This window comes from Salvia splendens, unplaced genomic scaffold (genome assembly GCF_004379255.2).
Source record: "Salvia splendens isolate huo1 unplaced genomic scaffold, SspV2 ctg1035, whole genome shotgun sequence".
Classification (NCBI taxonomy): Eukaryota; Viridiplantae; Streptophyta; class Magnoliopsida; order Lamiales; family Lamiaceae; genus Salvia; species Salvia splendens.
In genome coordinates this window covers 1-21,835 of record NW_024598576.1, presented here as the reverse complement: position 1 = coordinate 21,835, position 21,835 = coordinate 1, and the positions used below count along the sequence as shown (strand labels likewise).

The 21,835-nt window shown below is 39.3% G+C and overlaps 1 protein-coding gene and 1 pseudogene across 1 annotated transcript; one reads left to right on the top strand and one right to left on the bottom strand.

Moving 5' to 3' along the window:
* Positions 1–3,377: 3,377 nt before the first annotated feature.
* Positions 3,378–7,986, top strand: LOC121788410 (annotated as a pseudogene).
* Positions 7,987–8,434: 448 nt separating this feature from the next.
* Positions 8,435–20,590, bottom strand: LOC121788411 (LON peptidase N-terminal domain and RING finger protein 1-like). The gene is made up of 18 exons (XM_042187085.1): positions 20,273–20,590; positions 20,086–20,184; positions 13,594–13,676; positions 13,389–13,473; positions 13,213–13,299; positions 12,721–12,782; positions 12,438–12,619; positions 12,243–12,303; positions 11,523–11,700; positions 9,990–10,028; positions 9,828–9,889; positions 9,617–9,653; positions 9,489–9,538; positions 9,327–9,393; positions 9,116–9,191; positions 8,959–9,038; positions 8,805–8,873; positions 8,435–8,717 (listed from the first exon to the last, which is right to left on the bottom strand). The coding sequence occupies exons 1-18, from the start codon at positions 20,336–20,338 to the stop codon at positions 8,652–8,654; spliced, it is 1,449 nt and encodes a 482-aa protein (XP_042043019.1). The 5' UTR covers positions 20,339–20,590; the 3' UTR covers positions 8,435–8,651.
* Positions 20,591–21,835: the final 1,245 nt, after the last annotated feature.

Sequence of the window (21,835 nt, the reverse complement as noted above, 5' to 3'; positions counted from 1 at the left end):
GAGAAAAAATGTTTTTAACACGCGTTTTACTGGATTTAAAAGACTGTCTATGATTCTTAGCCAAAACACACGACTCACATGAAATGTCTTTAAGGTGAGAAAATTTCGGAAAAATCAGTTTAAGATAACCCGCAGACGGATGACCCAATCTTCGGTGCCACAACCAAGCTTCTCTGTTAGCAGATCCGTGAGCAAGCATCGCGGCGCCACCTTGGTGAGCTATCTCGTCCACGTAATAGAGGCCTTGACGCTCAGTGCCACGCCCAATTATCCTCCTCGTCCTGATAATCCTGCAAACACACAGAAGTTTGGGGTGCATCAATAACGTACAATTCAGCTCCTTAGTCACGTGACTAATAGACATCAATTTGGAGACAATTTGGCACATAGAGACAGTTCTTAAGTTTTAGACTTGGGGATATTTCAATAGTCCCACTTCCCTGCACAGAAGTTAATTCGCCATCGGCAGTTTGAATCTGGCTTTTAATTGCCCGTTAAAAGTAGAGAAATCTTCCCTATCATAAGTCATAGTATCTGTAGCTCCGCAATCAAAAATCCACTCACTTTTAGTACTACCCTCTAAATTTTTTGCCATGCACGCAATATGGGTATTTTCAAGGGGTGCAAAATAATTAGGGCTAAAATATGGATTTTTCAGATTTGGAGGGTCAGTTTCTCTATTGTCAATTTTTTGAGGACTTAATTGCATAGTATAATCACAGTGGGGTAAATTATGCAATTTTCCGAATCTGGGGGACTTATGTGTGACATGGGGTATAGTATGGGGTGTAATGTGAGATTTCATAGGAGTGGGGGTTTTAATTGAAAATAAGAATTGGGGGTTAGGGTTGTTCAACCCCAACCCGTTACCTCCAAACATTCCGCCGCTCCTCCTAAAATCGGCGATTGCCGCCTCCCCGATTGTTCCACCTCTGTTCTCCGGTCGCCCCTGAGTGTCGGCGGCCTCCTGGTTGCCCGCTCCGGGGAACGCCCCTCCTCCGTTCTCGGTTACACCGATAGCCAATTTTGCTTTGGCTTTCTGGTTTTCATCCCACCATTCCGGGAATCCGACGAGGAGGAAGCACGACTCCTTGGTATGTTTGTGTTTTCCGCAGTGGGAGCACCAAAGTTTGGATTTGTCAGGCTTGAACGGTCGACGATTCGGGGCGGTTGGTGTTCCTGTCCGATATGACGGCGGCGGTCCACTCCGTTGTTGATTTCGGGCAGCAAATCCGAGCCCGACGTTGCCCGATGATGATGAGGAATCGGTAGTTGCACCGGCTGGTTCGTTGTTTGTTGCTGGCATGATTCTCAGCCGCGCGGCTTCTCGCTTAATCCAGCCGTATGCGACTTCCGCTGAGGGCCATGGTTTTTCTTTGAGGACCTCTCGTTTCATTTGATCGAACTTTGGATTGAGGCCGGTCAAAAATTTGAAAAGCCGGCGTGTCTCGATGTACTTCCGGAACTGCCCTACTCCTTTGTCGCAACATGTGACCGGTTTCTCTTGACACCGGTCCACGTCAATCCAAGTCCCGTGTAAGTGCCGCCAATATGTTTCGAGGCTTTGTTCCCCTTGTTTGACGTTCTCTGCCTTTTCCTCCAGGTCGAATAGCAGGAATGGATCGGATGTTCCTACGAAAGTTACGGCTAGACTCTTCCACAGAGCCTCTGCCGTTTGGTGATGGGCGAAATCGATGACAATATCTGTCTCGATGTTGTCTAGGATCCACGAGAAGACGATTAGATCCGTCTCCTCCCACTTCGTGTATTCAGCCGCCCCCGGTTCGGGTGGTGGCGGATTACCGTTGATGTGGCGGAGTACCCTTCTACTCCCTATCTGGATCTTCATCAATCGTGACCATATTGAGTAGTTCGTGCCGTTGAGTTTTACAGCAATCGTCACATTCTTGCTGACTCTCAGCTTGTTGTCGTCTGCTGCGTTTTTTGTGGGTTTTTCGTCGGCCATGGCTTATTCTGCCAAAGGTCGAGAGAGGTATATTTCTAGGCTATGATGAAGATTTTCTGAGCCTTTGCTCTGATGCCATGTTACAAGGCTTCAATTTTTATTCAACTTGAATTGTTCATAGTTTTCAATCGTCTATATAGAGAGGGAGCAATACAAAGAAAGGTAAAGATTCACCCTAATTCTAATTGCCTTATTACAAGGTAAATTACTAATCACAATCAATTTCATATCTCCTTGATTATTGCTTGATTTCTTTCCAACAAACCTAATCCCTACACTACATGAGTTGAGTAGTAACTCACGAATGTGAAATGATTATGTGGCGATACAAGAAGTTGACTGCCGACCTAATTGATTATTCATTTTGTTATTATCATCCAATTAATCAATAAACAGATATGGTTAAAACTGAAGAGTCTTGAGAGATGATCGGCCTCATCCTAAATTAGCATTTTAAACAATTCATAACAAGTGAAACTTATTTTAATTTAATTCATTTGTTAGGGGAGCTAAAATAACTATAGTGGTGCACAATATTTATTTGAAACGGTGGCTGTTAATGTGAAATCATTTTCGCTTATTTATTCGCATCTAAAATAATTAATGCTTTCTAATATGAGCTTTGTTTTATTGTTATTTTGTGGTGAAATTTGATACAAACTTAAAGATTTCATTACTTGAATTGCATAAACACTGCATAACCTATTTTTAACACATGCATAAACATTGTCTTTATTATATTCTAGTACATATAAACATTGCATAACCTATTTTTTACAGCTTGGTGTAAATTTCTAACAGAAAGGGTCGAAATACTAACTAAAAAATAACTTGGGATTATGTTTTGCACCAACTAATAAAACTCGTGATCAGTAATGATTCTTTATAGGATCGCTCAAATAATTGAAATATTATCTACCGACAAATCTTGGCGATTATGAAATGATGAGGCTAATTTGGTTTAGTTTTATAACATGGGAGTATTATTTTGAAGCTCAACAACATAAAAGTAGTAAAAAGCATAGTGTAAATGTGAAGAAATAAATTAGCAGCTTAAGTACTATTCGGACTTAGGTTGACTCATTGATTAAAGCAGGCTTCAATTGGATGCTAACAAACATAAACTATGGAAAATTGAAAGTATTTATTTTCATTATGCTATTTTCACGAATTTGGATTCATTGGCATGTAGTGGTTATCAGTACCTTGTACGTTAAATAAACTTTCATTTTCACCATTCAATCAAACGCAGAATTATGCGACACTAAAAGACAAACAATCAATTGAAAGCTTAATTAATAGTAAATACTAATTGTCAATACTAATTTTCAATAAATAGAGGGGCACACGAGATGCTGAGTCAGCACCCCAACCATATTTATCTCTTAATTTTTTGGTGTAAAACCCAATTACTTATTTTGTTAACTGTTCCTCAAAATCAGAAGATTGTTTTGCATGCTTCATCAGGTGATTTCCCACTCCAAATTCGAGGTTTTACAGTTGATCTTCCACTCAATTATCCTGAAAATGCTTCTGCAGTCGTTTCTCCTTCGTCTGATTTAGGTGTATGCCTAGTGTTTCAAAACCAAATGATTTTGTAGGTCGATTTTGTGATTAATTAGGGTTTGTATGTCTGATACTAGAAGCGGAATACTCGAAGACTGTATTAGCTACATCTTTAAACTGGATAAACTATGGGGTTTTAGTTTGATTTGTATAAAGGGATTGATTTTTTTTAAAAAAATAGGTTGCTCTCAGCTGCCATAATTATGCCAATGTTACACTTATTGGATAATCGGTTGAGGAGTTTATTGATAGGTGATACAAGAAGGGAAAAAATAGATTTTTTGCTGACGTATGTAGCTCGGTGAGCTTTATGTAACCTCGGGTAATGTTTAATTATATTTCCCAAACATTTAGCTCAATCATAGAATGGTTTGTGCCTGTTATAATTTCGGTGAACATAATTGCATTTGAACTTCTGACAAGTATTAATCTCAGTGAGCATGTAGTTTTCTGACGTCCATTGAATTGTAGTTTTTTATATAGAAAGATGGAGGCTGTAGGTGCGGCTGCAGATTCATTTCTGAGGAACTATAGACTCGGGAAAACACTTGGGCATGGTTCCTTTGGGAAGGTCAAACTTGCGGAACATGTACAGACCGGGCATAAGGTGGCCGTTAAAATCATCAATCGTCGGTTGATGGGGGGTCCTGAAATGGAAGAAAAGGGTAAGAAGATTTGCTTCATTGAGAACAATAAAAGATATGCAAGAATTTCTAGTCGCATGGCGGAGGATATGCATATTCTAGTTTCTCGAGTCTGGTGCTATTATGTTTGCATTTAAGGCATTACCCTTTCATTTTATTAGCAAAAGTGTTTTATAGCCTTCTAAGAGTCAATGGTGTTATGCAGTGAAAAGAGAAATTACTGTATGCCGAATGTTTGTGCATCCACATGTGATCCGCCTCTATGAGGTTATAGAGACCCCAACAGATATATATGTTATCATGGAGAACATGACGCGAGGAGAGCTCTTTGATTATATTGTGGAAAGGGGCAGGCTGCAAGAAGATGAAGCTAGACACATTTTCCAGCAGGTAGAATCATTTTTGTGTTCTCTTCGTCTCTGGTTGCTGTCTTGCCCACATGATGTGCAGACAATGTGTTGAGCTTATAACTCATTGTGCTTAATTTTTATTTGCTTTTGGGCAGGTTATTTCGGGAGTGGAGTATTGCCATAGGAACATGATAGTGCATCGTGACCTTAAGCCGGAGAACTTACTTCTAGATGGAAATGGCAATGTGAAGATAATTGATTTTGGATTAAGCAACATTATGAGGGATGGGCACTTTTAAGAACAAGTTGTGGAAGCCCAAACTATGCTGCCCCTGAGGTTGTACAGTCAGCATGCTTTGAAATATAGAAAACTATTGTTCTGATGATAATAGTGTCTGTAATACATGCCACGAGGCTTTGTATTATGGCTAAGTTAGTTTAATGGAGCTCATTGCAGGTTGTTTCTGGAAAACTTTATGCTGGGCCTGAAGTGGATATTTGGAGCTGCGGTGTTATTTTGTATGCTCTTCTTTGTGGGGCTCTTCCTTTTGATGATGAAAACATTCCCAGCCTCTTCAAGAAAATAAAGGTATATGTACTAAATGTTTCCTGGAGCTTGTAATGTTTGACACAAATGATTACATTAAGTAATTTTGATATATCTTAGAGTGGAATGTACACTCTTCCGAGCCACTTGTCTGCTGGAGCTCGTGATTTGATTCCAAGATTGCTGCTGGTGGACCCTATGAAGAGGATAACCACGCATGAGATACGACAACATCCTTGGTTCAAAAAAAATCTTCCTCGCTATTTAGCTGTCACGCCACCCAATGCAATGGAACATCTAAAAACGGTAACTGTTATCTAATGCTTTAATGCTCTTTGGTGTGATCTTATGAACGATCAGATGAAACATTCTTGTGATTCTATCATTTTAAAAGTATTTTGTCGTTCAGCCGATCTTTGTCTAGCTTCTTCTTTTTTCCCGTTGAGAACTTTTATATGCATTGTCTTGTGGAGCATCTTGTTTGCCAACTAGAATTTAGTTTGCTTAAGCAATCAATTTACAAGTGACAGCCTATAAACATCTCATTTACCAAGAAACGTTTGGAGTTAGATTTCTCATTATGCTTCCAAACATCAACCACGGATCAAGTTTCCAAATTCACGTGCAGGGATAATACTGATGCAGTTTGATTTATTGTTGCAGCTTGATGAAGAAATCATTCAACAAGTTCTTAGGTTGGGATTTGAGAGGGGGCAGCTTATTGACTCACTGCAGAGCAGGCTACAAAATGATGTTAACAATTGCATAAATATCAGCAGTAGTTTAGTTCTAAACCTTATAGATTGTTAATAGTATGGCCTTTACTGCAGGCTACTGTTGCATACTATCTTCTATTGGACAAGCGGTCCCCCATTTCAAATGGCTACCTCACTGCTAACATTCAAGAGTCACCGGTATGCATATCTTTTTCTTTTGCATACATAAATGGAACTTATTATTCTCTTCAAATGTTTTTCAAAGTTTACATTCTCTGATTCTCATAACTATCTATATTAGATGTGTTTTTTTTACCAGGGACGGCAACCACACATAAAGTGTTGAAAGCCCTTCACCATCTTATGATGACAGTGTAGTTAGGCTTCTGGGAACTTTAAAAATGGGCTCCAACTACCATCCCCTTTCTTCCTATTGCAGTAACCCTTGATATTCATTCTTGATTAGTTTCTATTCTTGTTAAATCTGCAATCTAATGATTCACGGGCACATGTAAAATGCTTCTTGTCAAGTGCCTACATTGATGATTTGGATGTGTGGGACACATATCAGCTACGGTCATGAGTTATCATATGTTGGATATGGGCATAATCCATTCCTATAAAAGCTTATCCTCATATGCAAACTAGAATAGTGTCCTTGGTCTTTCTTTGTTGACCAATGTAGGATCAATTCAAAACTGTAAAATAATAATGAGATAACTAGGTTAAGAACCCATTTCAATGAGCTGGACATGAGTGAAGGATTTTGAGTATTTCGTGCATAACATTGATAGAGTAAGGAGGTGCTAGGTATGACGGAATACTGTTAGGGGGGGATGGAATGGAGCTAGGAACTAATGGCTAATCCCATGGGTTGAGGAATTATCTAGTGGGAATGGCCATTCCATATGGACTATTGATTCCTAAGAAAGAGTCGTACCAATTACCAAGTAAAGGAATGTGTTGGAGGTAGGAATCACCGTTCCATACCCTCTCCGATTCTATCATACCAAACACCTCCTTAAAGTTTGAAGAACAAAATCATCCAGTTCTGTATAAGATTAGTCTGTTTGAATAATTTCGAACACCAGTATTTAGTAATATGCATCAATATGTTTTCCAAAATATGCTGCCTGGTTTTTATCTTTTTCATATCATAGATGGCGATGCTTATACCTTTTGCTTCCAGATGGATGAGTAAAAAATTGCACTCGCTAAACATTTAGTAAAATTTGGTTCATCTTCTTTCAGGAAATTTATTCAGCGGCACCTAGTCCAGATCCTAATGTACAAGCCTTTCCAATTGACTTAAATTCATCACCATGGATCCCAAGAAAGAAGCAATGGGCTGTCGGAATTCAGGTAAAAATTGTGAAATTCAATGTTTATCTTTCTCGGGCTTTGGAACAGCCCTACATATAATACTTGCATGTACCCAAATATCTTCAAAAGTTTAGTAACAATGATTGCTGATATTGAGTAGCATGTATAGCTCTAGCAGTGCATTTGTTCATGTGCCATAGTTTCTCATGTTTGCTATTTTACCAGTCCCCAGCACGTCCAGGTGAGATAATGACCAAGATTCTCAGAGCTTTGCAAGGATTAAATGTCAGGTGGAAGAAGGTCGGGCACTATAATATGAAATGCCTCTTCACTCGTGGCATTCAAAACCTAGACAGCATGGCCACTACTAACCACATGAATGACAACCATTATGTTAATGGCATAACTTCCACCGGCACAAATGGGTCACAGCCAAGTTCTGCTGTGAAGTTTGAAATACAGGTTAGACTTATATTTCATATACCACGATGCATATCCCAATAAGAATACCGTTTAAATTTGATGCATATCCCAATAATAATACTGTTTTAATTTGATGCAACGATAGCTTTACAAAACCAGTGAAGTGGAGTACGTGCTTGATCTTCAGATACTCAGTGGTCCTGTGTTCCTCTTCTTGGATTTCTGTGCCTATTTAATGACGCGGCTTGAGTTCATGACTATGTTTACTTCCGACAATAAGTTTGTAACCTCCATCTAAATATTGCTATTTTCAATGGTAGAGTAAGACCATTTGTTAGGATTTAATTGTGTTGGAATTACGAAAATTTTAACTGGCCTTTGTATATATTTCCACATGATTTTGTTGACCAATAGCAACTTTGGTTTTATTAGAGGACTCTACTTAGGTACATGATTATTTGCACATTTTAGTGGCTTGAGTTTGTATATATTTGGGACTATTTATTTATATACTCCCCCGTCACAATAAGTCTTTTTTTGTTTTTTTATCCATCCCACAATAAAAGACCCTTGTTAAAACTAGGTTTCATATTTTACTAATTTATTTCATTCACATTTTATTATAAAATTAATACTCCATTTGCTCATTTTATAAAGTGATTGATATTTCTGTTTTAGTGATTGATATTTCTGTTTTAGTGGCTCATTACACAATCCCACAATCCCTTCACTTTCACTGAGTACTTAATTCTATTTCTATTGAACTTATCATTTTTTAAAATCTCGTGTCGAAAAGAAATTGATCATTTGAGGTTGCTCCTATTCCCCAAATGGAGGGAGTACTAATTTTGATAAATTGAGTGAATGCTACTGAAAAAACAGGGGAAATAGAATACACATACCAAAAGTGGAATTTCTATACTATTTACTGTATGTTCATAACTAGTCTTCGATTTTTACAGTATACCATTTCCCACAGTTTTAAACTTTAAAGGTGAGTAAGATCCACTGCTATGTGGATCATCAATGAATAATAGTATGGATAAGCCTCTAAACAGAGAGAATGCCAACAATCAAATTGTGAAATAATACAATGTCACACACTGTTGAATTGCCTCACTGCCAAATCAACCTACATCCTTGTTCTTCCGCCTTCATAAAAAGAAGAGACCTTGTAATTCTCTGCAACAACGAAGCCAACACAGTTTCAGTTGCTTGGCAATGAGATACAGGGAAGCATTAAATAAAGAAAATAAACGTCGTTGGTACCTCTCGAGTATCTCTAAGCCGAAGAAGCTCTAATCTCTCTGATGGCCTACGGTTTGTCAATGTAGCAAGCTGCATAATCAGGCACGCTATCAATTGTCGCGGAGAAAAACAAGTTTTCCCAATTATGATTCAACCAAAATGTGCATTAGCATACCCAAAAACTGAAGCGCTCAGGATCACGTGTCGATGGCATCAATCCTTCTGCTTTAAAAAGCTCAGCAAGTCTTATTCCCTCTGTAGAGGGTATTTTTCAGAAGTTAGAAGATTTGGGTTTGAGATACACGGCCAAATATACTGTAAAACGTATCTACCCCCTTGTGCTGCTTCTTGTGCCTCCTTGATCCATTGGCGAACAAAAACTGCTGCCTTACGTGTCATCTCCACCAACTGTAAGATTAGACGATCAATCTTCTTTAGAGAAAATGGAAACCGAGAAGATGGTGACAAACTAAGCACATCCCTCAAATTTTGGCTGATCATGTGAAAATGTGCAAGGAAATCCAAATCTCAGTTAGTACTCACAGCATTTCTCTCGTTTCCCTCCGCTGGATATGTGTCGTTCACCCACTCAACCTCGGCAACACGGTATCTTCATATCCAATGACAAAATAGAGTGAATCAGTTTTAGAAGCTATACTTATGTATGATATGGTCACTAGAAAGTAGAGGAAAACTGAATATTACCCATCTTGATCCCAATTTCGAATGATACGACATCTCCTCCGGCTTTCAACCTGCGTCCAGTAGTTGTTCATATAGCAAATAAAGTAGAAACAAATGCACATAAACATGTAGCTTACTTATAATTTTACCTCTAAAAAGAAACGTCCATCTGGAAGAGGCTCGCAGCTGCATTAAGAACCAGAACAAGTGATCATATGTATTAAGCAAGTGCAGTGTCGATAAAAGCAAATCCATATTCCCCATGAAAGAGTAAGAGGGGGGGATCAAACAAAACAAAATACCAAAAAAAGAAGAATACGAAATTATAGAAGTATGGCCCAACTATTAGCAACCACCTACTCCGTAATCTCCACCTCACATGCATAATCAACGACTGAACCAGTTGATGGGTCAATCACAACCTACACCATACAAGAAGCAAGAAAAAGAGTGAGCATCTACATTGGACCCTAACAGTTGCTATAATACAAGAATGAAGAAACAACTCAAGTAACATTATACCATTCCCATCCGGCGATTTCCTTCCATTATCCTCCTCACCTGTTGTGGCACAAAACGTGGGACTAAAAATCAGCCAGCAATAAGATGCGTATTAAATCTATACTCATTTAATATGCCCACAAGATCACTATTAGAACAACTTTTGGTGTCCAAAACTACCAAATATCGCTTCTATATTGAATTGACAAAATTTGTGGGAGCGGATAATTATCATATAAGCAGCAGAATTCTCATTTAGCTAGGTTAAGGAGATCAGAGCATCCGCAATGGGGCAGACGACAGGCCGCCCGATGCCTCGGGCGCGCCATCGTCCGCCCACTGTGGGTTCGCGGACGATGCCCGATGCATCGTCCGCGCCCTATAGATCGTCCGTGGATGATAGGGCATCGTCTACCCCATCGTCCGCCCATTATGGGCGACGCGGACGATGCAACGCGTTTTCATTTTTTTTTGAATTTTTGTCTATTTAAACCTCGTTTGTCATTCTATTTTTCATACGAACATTTCTCTCATCTCTCACATTCCATACAAATATTTCGATAATCTCTCACAAACAAAAATGAACCACGACGACGACTGGAGTACCTCGGAGGGCGTTAGTCGGACCTTGACGCGAGCCTTATTCGATGCCGTCAATGACGCAATGGCGGAGCCTTAGTCGGACCTTCGGTGTAGCAGGGTCGAACAATGACATCAACGTCCTCAACTTATCCACCCTCTTCACCGAGCAATGCAATGACAACGGCCCGACCATCGAGTTCACTGCCAACAGACGCCAATATCACATGGGGTATTACTTGGCCGATGACATATACCCAAGGTGACCTGTTTTTCTGAAGACGATCAGCTGCCCAATGGGTGAGAAGAGAGTTTTATTTGCGCAAAAGCAGGAGGCGGCGAGGAAGGATGTGGAACGGGCATTTGGTGTGCTCCAATCACGGTGGCAATAGTGAAAGGGCCGGCGCGTCTCTGGTTCAAGGAAGTCATCGCCGATGTCATGTATGCGTGCATAATCTTGCACAACATGATAGTCGAACACGAAGGTGGAAGCGTCACTGATTGGGCCGATGATGAAGGTGGATCTAGCTCCAGCACGGCAACCGTGCTCCACGCTCGAGGATTACCGACGGGCTTCAATTAGGTTCTGTCTAGACAAGCCTCAATGCGCAACCAACAAGACCATGTCTCAGCTCATGAACGACATGGTTGAAGAAGTTTGGGCCCATAACCGCCGTCGTTGAAAATGCGTATTTTTTAATTCGTATTGTAATGTATTGATTTTAAATGAAATGAAGGTTTTTTTTCAATTTTTGTAGTTATTTAAATATTCAAATAAAGAAAATGCTTAGGGCGGCCTTTAGGGAGGCTTATAGGGCGCCCCACTGCAGAGAATGGAAAAACTCCAAGATGTACTATAAATACTCCCTTGAGATTTTGCCAATAGATAAGACAGAATGTAAAGAGGGAGTTCAGATTTTTAGAGCTAAAATTAGTCTGAAATAATGAAATGTGGAGGCAATTTGATCTACTCACCATAAGTCTATAACGTGGTTCAAAAATGTTAAGCTGTAACTTCTGGCACGGTAGGATAACATCCATGGCAAAAAGAGGCAACAAATCAGGACCAGGGTTTGTCAAACTGAGTTGCTCCAACTTCCTCTCCGCGTATTCCTCTGGAAAGCTCTTCTCTATGATGTTGTTTAATGTGACACTGCAAATGCCAATCAACTGACAAGTTATATCTGTCACACTGTCATAGTTATGTGCTTCTATGTGCTTGCTGATAGTAAGGTTCTGTAAAATCTAAAACCAAGATCCATATAACACTTAACACTAAGAAAGGCCAGGCCATACATAAACCTCAATTTGATCTCTATGTTAATATACTACATTCATGTGGGGATAAGAAAAAATGATGTTTCTTAGATAAAATGTTCAAAGAAGATTTGAGCAAGACCAATTAAGACTTTATATGAGCAATGCTAACCACAGATCAAATTTTATACTGATTTTGTTTGAGCTCATGTAGGCCTTGTTAACGTAAATGGTTCAAGCTTGAGCTTGAACTTAAAATATTTTTTGGGTAGAATGTGTATCTAAATCACACAATTTGGCTAAAATAAGCTCACGAGCCTTATGTTTAATTATTTAAACTTTACTCAGCTTGATAATAAATGGGCCAACTTATACTTTCAAATGCTCATTCCTGTTTGGTTATGCCCATGATTGCAACTATAGCAGTAGAAAACTAACCTGATTGCACATGTTCTGGGACTAATAAACAAAATAGTACGACATAAAGGGCATCTGTTACCTGAAAATAAATTCAAGATATGATTAAAAAATGAACCATTGGAACAATAAAACAGAATCATGGATGTTATTGAAACAATATCAATGTAGAAAATGAAGAAAGGCAAATAAAGAGAAGGAGACAGGAGATAACACCTCGGTCCATAGTCTGAAACAGGCATGACCGACAGAAAGAATGTCCACAAGGAGTTGTGATTGGTTCGTACAGTAACTTCAAACATAAAGTGCAATCATAATCATCTGTTCGTTGAGGATTGGAATGGCTTCTCCTCAAAAAAGTATTGGCTATTTTCTTCTCTAAATTTGAAAGAGCGTTGCTGCAGACAGAAATATTATAAGTAATTATCGCAAGTTTATAAATAGGAAAAATATAGGTAGTATGATACCTATACAAGTTGAGAAGGAACCTCTATATTACCTTTGGGGATCAATCTGATGGCCTGAGCAAATAACACCCTGAGCCAGCTCATACTTTTCCAACTGACAGAAAGAGAATAAGGAATGGCATTACAAGCAAGATGCAGCACCCAGAAAAACCATAGAGGCGTATATGAGAATAAATACAAAAACACAGTAGAAAGCAAATTGCCTACATTATAAAATTGTACGTACACAACTTTAGATGCAGAGATCTATCAACAGCTAACTGTTGTAAACCTAACCAGGACAGAAATTTTCCTAAGTATAATATGTCTATCATTTTTTGAGTTTCTACCAAGCCAATAAATGTCTGATTGTGTACCAATTGTGAACTCTTGAGGAATATGTAAACCTAATCATGGAAGAACTTTTCATTTGTATCAAGTATTTTTCAGTTACTATTAAGCTGATAAAAGTTATTACCAAATTACCAATTACCAACCACAGCATATTGAGATGGAAGAAAACTGAAGCAAAAAGGCATTCTTACCAGAATAAGAGCATTAGCCTTAAGAATGTAGGAGGCTGCTGTATTACTATGTAGATTCATCACCTTCTCCGCATCATTCAGTGCAAGCTAAAATACATTTTAAACAAGAAATTGATAGGACATCTCAAGAAAAGATGGAGCAAAAATTGGGAGGAACACTAAGATATGGAACACACCCCAGCATGGGTTGTTGGATCCAACCCATTCAATGGCCTATATTCTGAAGCCGAAGGAGACCTGCTTCTGAGGAATTGGCTAATCCTGGGGATCAACTCAAATTTAAAAAAATAAGAATTCAGATACCTAATCATACCAATCAAATTAATTGGACAAATTGCTCAAAAACACTGTCATGATAAATCATGGTTAAGGACCTCGTACCGGAGATAGGCAGCACATCGGTTGCTTAGAATAATAGAATCACCAGGCTTAATGTGGTTAGCTCTTGAGTATAATTCAATTGCCTGATAAAATTCAACATTAGGATGATAAGTTGGTGACAAATTTCATGTGTACTGTCCAGAAAGACATGCCCACTTACTATGCCTAACATTAACAAATATAAAACTAGAACAGAGTAGATACGTGGTCCAGACAATTTCTGTAAACTATATAGCACTAACTAAACTTACTAGGCTAGCATCAACTGGCCTTGCTAACCTGGTGAGCTTAACCCTAAGAAATTTGATAAAATGATTATGGTGTTGCTAAAGTTGACCAACAATAACTTCACAAGTAGCAACCACAAACAGATGTCATTTTTTATGCCAAGAATGTTCTGATGACCCAATTACAAAAAAAATGAAACCTCAACTTCTTATCTGTGTATTACTCCCTTCATAATATAGGTGGATAGCTAAAGAAAATTAGGGGCTTGGTACAATTAGAGATATTCACTCAGAAAAATCCATACCAGCGTACCTACTACTCTGGCCTCTAATATCCGAAACCGAGAAATGGCAGATGAAAATGAAAAAATGTATGAATATGGGAATTGGTGGTACTTTCTCAGCATCAAAGAGAACAATGATTATCGAATGAACATGACTAGGCTCCTACTATTTGAGCCATCATTCACTTACTTATGTTGTCTCAGTCATAGTAATAAAATTGCAATCATGGAGCATCAAAATAGAATATAACTATATACCCATGCAACCCAAACACATCTTCAACAAGCAGCAAGAATTGAATTATATTCCTGAAGTCCTAAAGGAACTACTTTGTTCATGTTCCATGAGACCCAAACCATAACCAATAATCAGTTTTTGAGCCACCAATGTCAACGAACCTTCAGTGCTGATGTCTTATGTTCCCAAGGCTAACACCCAGTTCTCCAAATACAGTGTTGCTTATTCCTCGAGAATGAATTGCTTATCATCTACTGCTTTATGTATATGTAAACTTTCTAAGGCTTTATCTTGCCATGGAAGTTCTTCACATTACCCTCTGATTGGGGTCAAACAGATTCAAGAAGCATGGAGCACCATCCCATGAAGATTTGCGGCATTAATTCAAACCAAAATGACGCCTCTTGCATTATCGAGATTATCCTGACACTTAAAGACATGATTTGTACCAACAGAGCAGGTAAACACTTAGGCTTCAACCAGACCAAAAGTAGAAAACACCATTAAGGAGTTCATCCATGGCAACACAGCAACAGCCTAAAGCAAAAGGCCAAGTCCTCTAACCGCCAATGCACACCTCATGCTCATAGGATAAAGAACAAATAATCTGAAGTGGTGTAGCTGCATTGCAGTAAGGCTTGAAGAAACTGAGCCCAGGCCCACATCAGATTACTCTCTCTGGCCCAGCTCAGCCCAACTCAAGAAGAAGCTCAAGAAAGTTCTGGAAATGTGTATATATGTTGTATAACAGAAAGAGAGAGAGGGCGAGAGATACACACAATACACACAACACATAGCTGATCCAAGAAGCAATTCACTCGAGCAAGATAGTTTCGATTGAGAGAGATTAGTTTAGAGAGTTCAGTTGTAATTGTATCTCTGATTCTTAGTTGGTGATTGAATAAGAACAACTCCATTTTCGTCCGTGGATGTAGATCTCTGAAAGAGATTGAACCACGTAATCTCCTCGCGTCGTCTACCATCATTTGTCCATCATTCCGATTTGCACAACAAATTGGCGCCGTCTGTGGGAAGGATTCGATGACGACGCCGAGGATCGAAGCGGAGAAGTTCACAGGCCGGAATGATTTTGGGCTTTGGCGGATAAAGATGAAGGCCTTATTGATTCAGCAAGGGCTAGCTGAGGCGATCAAGTCCAAGAACGCCAGAGGTCGCCGATGGAGGAGATCCGAAGCAGACTCTCAAGAAAAAGGAGATGTTTGAGAAGGCACATAGTGCCATTGTTCTGTGCTTGGGCGATAAAGTGCTCAGGGAAGTGTCAAAGAGACTACAGCTGCTGGAATTTGGGATAAACTCGAGCATCTCTACATGGTGAAGTCTCTTGCCAACCGCCTCTATATGAAACAAAGATTGTACTCCTATAAATTCCAAGAAGGGAAAGCTATAGAGGAGCAGCTCGATGAATTCAATAAAGCGATCGATGACCTTGAAAACATCGATGTAATTCTTGATGCTGAAGATAAGGCCATCCTGCTTCTCAATGCGCTACCAAGATCATTCGATACTCACCTCAAAGACGCCATGTTGTATGGGAGGGAGAAAACAATTACCCTCGAGGAAGTGCAATGTGCCTTGAAGGCTAGGGAGTTGCAGAAGGTATCAAGCTCAGCAGCAAGCACGAGCCGTGACAGTGCAGCTGAGGCTCTGAATATTAAGAATACAAGGGAAGAAGCAATCCAAGGGCAAGGATGGAGCTGGCAAACCCAAGATGCAGGGGCAAAAATCTCTTGACAGTGACAAAGAAACCAGGAAATGTCATTGGTGTGGCAAGCCTGGTCATCTCAAGAAGAATTGCTACGCATTCAAAAGAAAGCAAGCTGAAGAGAATGGGAATTCTAGCACTGCTGATTGTGCGGAGGAAATGAGCCAGCTCAAGCTTTGAACGTGGTTGGCAAAGAAATAGCAGAATCTTGGATAATGGATTCGGCTGCTCGTTTCACATTTGCTCACATAGGGCATGGTTTGAGAATCTTAAGGAAGCTACTGGCACAGTCCTTTTTGGGGAATAATCAGGTATGCAAGGTACATGGAATTGGTAATATTAGATTCAAGATTCATGATAGTTCGGTTAAGCTTTTGACTGGAGTTAGATACATCCCTGATATAAAAGAGAAACTTAATCTCTTTGGGAACGTTGGAATTAAAGGGGTATTCATTTGAGTCATCACATGGCTGTATGAAAGTACTGAACGGGAAGGACATCATCATGAGAGCTATAAGAAAAAATAGCTTGTATTATTTGGATGCTGAGACCATCCAAGGAAGCGCACTCGTGTCAGAGAGCAGTGATTATGAAACTTGGCATAACCGGCTTGGTCATGTGGGACAGAGAGGGATGAAGGAGTTAGCTCGCAAGGGGCTAATCCAAGGAGTCGATCCTGAATACTCGAAGATGTGCGAATCATGCCAGCTTGGAAAAGGAAAGAAGCTCCCATACCAAACAGGTAAACACACCTCGAGTAAGCCTCTTGATTATTGCCACAGTGATCTGTGGGGGCCATGTTCAACCAACTCGATAGGAGGGGGGAGGTATTTCTTGAGCATTATTGATGATTTCAGTAGGAAAGTTTGGGTGTATATTCTCAAGGAAAAATCAGAGGCATTTGAAAAGTTTAGGAGTTGGCATGAAGCTGTGAAGGTGGAAAAGGGGCATGGTCTGAGGTGCCTTAGAACGGACAACGGCTTGGAATTTTTATCAAGAGAGTTTGAGAACTATTGCAAGAAATATGGGATTAAAAGGCACAGGACCGCACCTGGGAATCCGCAGCAAAATGGACAGCGGAACGAATGAACAGAACCTTGTTGGAAAGGGTTAGGTGTATGTTGATCACATCTGGTGTTTCCAAAGAGGTTCTGGGCAGAGGCAGTTTCAACGGCTGCAAAGATGATAAATAAATGTCCTAGTTCAGCTATCAGCCATGATACTCCCGACAACAGATGGTATGGCAGTCATGGCAGTTACAGAAACTTGAAAACCTTTGGGTGCAGGGCATATGCACATATTAGGCAAGGGAAGCTGGAGCCGAGGGCCTTAAAGTGCATTTTTCTGGGATATCAAACTGGAGTCAAGGCCTACAGATTATGGAGTACAGAAAGGGAACCAAAAGATTATTATCAGCCGAGATGTTGTTTTCAATGAATTGGAGATGCCGTACAAAGATGCAGCTTCAGTCACGGAGTCACAAGGTCAGAGTGTGAAGTCTGACATAAAACCATGATCTTGGTGATAAAAGTGATCAGGATGATCTTGGGATAAGAGTGATCAGGATACCGTGATAGGTGCTGATTATGAACACAACTCAGCAGATTCAAGTGATCATGGCAGTTCATCAGGCCCACAACCTGAGTATCCTCCACCCTCAGTTGGTAACCAAGGTAATGATGATGGTTACTTGCTAGCAAGAGATAGAACTAGAAGGGAGGTCAGACCACTCTGCAAGGTTCAGAGATGCAGATTTTGTATATTATGCTCTTTGCATTGCAGAAGAGCTGGAGTTGAATGAACCGAGCAACTACAAAGAGGCTATTGGAAGCAGGGATAGACAGAAATGGATTACTGCAATGAATGAGGAAATAGAGTCACTGCTAAAAAATAAAACTTGGGTTTTGGTTTTGAGATCCATGATCCAACAGAGGCCCATTAGTTGCAAGTGGATATACAAGAGGAAGGTGGAGGCCTCACAGAATGACTCTATTAGGTTCAAAGCAAGGCTTGTGGCAAGAGGTTTCACGCAAGAGGAGGGGATTGACTACAATGAGGTATTTTCCCCGGTTGTAAAGCATAGCTCTATCCGAATATTGTTGGCAATAGTGGCCATCGGAATTGGGAATTGCAACAGCTAGACGTAAAAACTGCCTTCTTGCATGGGGAATTAGAGGAAGTTATATATATGGAACAGCCACAAGCTTTGTCAAACCCGGAGATGAAGATAAAGTTTGTCTTCTTAAAAGGAGCATCTATGGCTGAAGCAAAGCAGCCGACATGGTACCTTAAATTCGATGAGCAGATGATGAAGATGGGATTTAGGAAGTCATCATTCGACAGTTTGTGTATATATCAGATACAAGGAAAGTAAACCAATCGCATACCTGCTACTATATGTAGATGATATGCTTGTGGCAGGACCAAGCAAATCAGAGATTGCTCAAGTCAAGGTGGAGCTTGAGGCAGCTTTTGAAATGAAAAGACTTGGAAATGCGAAGAGGATACTTGGGATGGACATCATAAGAGATAGAGCAAAAGGAAGCTTATGGCTGATACAACACAGCTATGTCAAAAAGATGTTGAGTAAGTTTCAGATGACTGACTCTAAACAAGTCTCAACTCCATCAAGTCAGCAATACAAACTCGAGCTCTGAACAAAGCCCAAAAACTGATGCAGAAAGAAAGAGGATGTCTAAAGTGCCTTATGCAAGCATAGTAGGGCAGTATAATGTATACTATGGTTTGCACACCCGTCCTGATTTGGCCTATGCTATAAGCTTGACTAGTAGGTATATGAGTGATCATGGAGAGACTCACTGGCAGGCATTGAAATGGACTTTAAGGTACTTACTAGGTACTCAGAGTCATGGCTTGTTATACTCTAAGCAAGACGATGTAGAGACTGATGAGTTGATTGGGTATTGTGATGCTGATTATGCAGCACATTTGGATAGCAGAAAATCACAATCAGCATATATATTCAAGATTTATGGGACAGCAGTTAGTTGGAAGTCGAGTTTGCAATCGGTGGTTGCACTCTCAACAACGGAAGCTGAGTACATTGCTTTGGCTGAGGCAGTGAAAGAGGCAATTTGGTTAAAGGGGATCCTTGAAGATTTTGGAGTCCATCAGATACAGTGACTATCCTCTGCGACAATAATAGTGCTATAAGTCTGTCAAGACATCAAGTTTTCCATGAAAAGAGTAAGCATATTGATGTCAAACTTCATTTTGTAAGAGATGAAGTAAGAAAGGGGTAGTGTGTGTAAAGAAGGTGCATACTACAGAGAATGCAGCTGACATGCTCACCAAATCTCTACCAAGTTCTAAGTTTGAACATTGCTTGGACTTGGTTGGGCTTGTTTCCTCGGAGATGAAGGTGGTTGATGAGGATGGAGGTGTTCCAACAATTCAGCTAAGGTGGAGATTTGAAGTGGTGTAGCTGCATTGCAGTAAGGCTTGAAGAAACTGAGCCCAGGCCCACATCAGATTACTCTCTCTGGCCCAGCTCAGCCCAACTCAAGAAGAAGCTCGGGTTAGATAGACGGTTTTACCAAATGCTAGTTCTGGAAACTGTGTATATATGTTGTATAACAGAAAGAGAGAGAGGGCGAGAGATACACACAATACACACAACACATAGCTGATCCAAGAAGCAATTCACTCGAGCAAGATAGTTTCGATTGAGAGAGATTAGTTTAGAGAGTTCAGTTGTAATTGTATCTCTGATTCTTAGTTGGTGATTGAATAAGAACAACTCCATTTTCGTCCGTGGATGTAGATCTCGAAAGAGATTGAACCACGTAATCTCCTCGCGTCGTCTACCATCATTTGTTCATTCGATTTGCACAACATAATCCAACTAAACTAAACTAAACCACCAACTAAATACTAGCATTCTTCCAATTCCAGACAATAAGACCGATATGTTCCACAAAGAAGTCCAATTTTTGAAAGAAAATCACATATAAAAAACTTATCCAATTACATAAAACACTAATTAGGACGGCAGATAACCTGATCTAATCGACCTTCACGAAATTCCGTGTTTCCCCTTTGCATGAGGTCGTAGAGATGGCCATACCGCTCCAACGACATTGGTGATCCTTCCTCATTCTGCCAACATCACCCAATTTAATTAAGCTCCCAACACATACACACGCACAGATAAAAGAAGAAGCAGCATATTCAGTCAGAATCAGACCCATGGAAAATCGTGGACATCATCAATCCCTTCCAAGCTGAATCCGGTAGCTGGAGAAGACTCCATTTTGGGAAGAAAAAAAATCGGCAAAACAAAGTAAATGAGGTATAGAGTCCTTGAAAGAACAAAAGTGGTGGCCTATGTGTATCGAAATGAAAGAGGGCGACGTGTAGCCAATGGAAAAGTCGTTTGATTGATTGATGAATGAGAAATGAGATTGTGGCGGTAGTGGTGAGTGGAAGCGGCGTGTTCGCTCCTGTATCCTTTGTTCCACACTTGGACTCTATTCGTTTACGTGTTTCTCTCTCACTACACTCTTCTCTTCTCTTCTCTTCTCTTCTCTTCTCTATCTCTATCTCTATCTCTATCTCTATCTCTATCTCTATCTCTATCTCTATGCATATTGGAGTATACAAAATGTAGGCTGCTACACGGTGGAGTATGATCGATTATGCATGTAATAAAACCATTGAAATTTCTCTCAGAAATCGTAATTTTGTGTGGATTACTGTTTTTCACTGTGCACGTGGCAGAATATAAGCCACGAGTTTATATTTGTGTATTGATTAGTGGGAAATTAACCATTTGAGTTTATACGTCATCAATGAATTTTTTTTGGAATAAAATTTGACTGTAAAAAACTTACGAGTAGATATGTCTTCAGTGATTTTTTTTTTCTCAAATTATTCAAGTTATTATGTTACCAATAATATTCGTAATATTTTAAAATTTAGTCTAACGAATTACTCCTATAATTATCCTAGTCCAAGAGCCAAAGTTTAGCTAAAATTTGAATAATTTGTACAAAATATATTTCTATTTAAATAGGGTTGATTGATTTATAATTAGTCACTCCACGGATTAGGCCATTACGTTACTTTAAATTTTTATATATTAATATATAGAGAAAAGCATTCATGAGTCATGACCCATCTAACCTAACCTAATTAAAGTGGAATTGAAATTAAAACTTCTTTCGTTACTATCAACTAAATTGAATATTTAATCTTTATATAAATATATGGCTATCACGCATTATCGTAATCTATAAACACACTATATACATAGATGCATTATTGCAATAATATGTTTGAAATATTAGATAGTGGGTATTATATAATAGGTTGATGAAATGGATCTTTGTTAAGCCGACCGATTTAGAGATAGGAACAAATTGAAGGGTATATAAGTTAACACATTCCAACAAAAAATTAACGAAAAACATCATATAAGATTTGTTCCAAAAACACACATTATATGTACTATGTATTTATGTTTTACCAACATTCCAAAATATTAAAAGACATCAATAGTGAATCATCAACACGTTTTACTTGAATGTCAAATTGTGAACTATACTTTCTTTATTCAACTATTTATCTCAGATCACAATATAATGACTGCTGATATTTGGTTAATTTCTTAACAAATTTAAAAATAATTCGTAATTAATTCCAAAGTGCATTTATAATAATTTAATGTGGTACCGAAATTTCGAAGATGGTACTAGTATTGAAAGTGATGGAATATGGGTCGTCTGCCTAAAAAAATTGTCACTTAGGG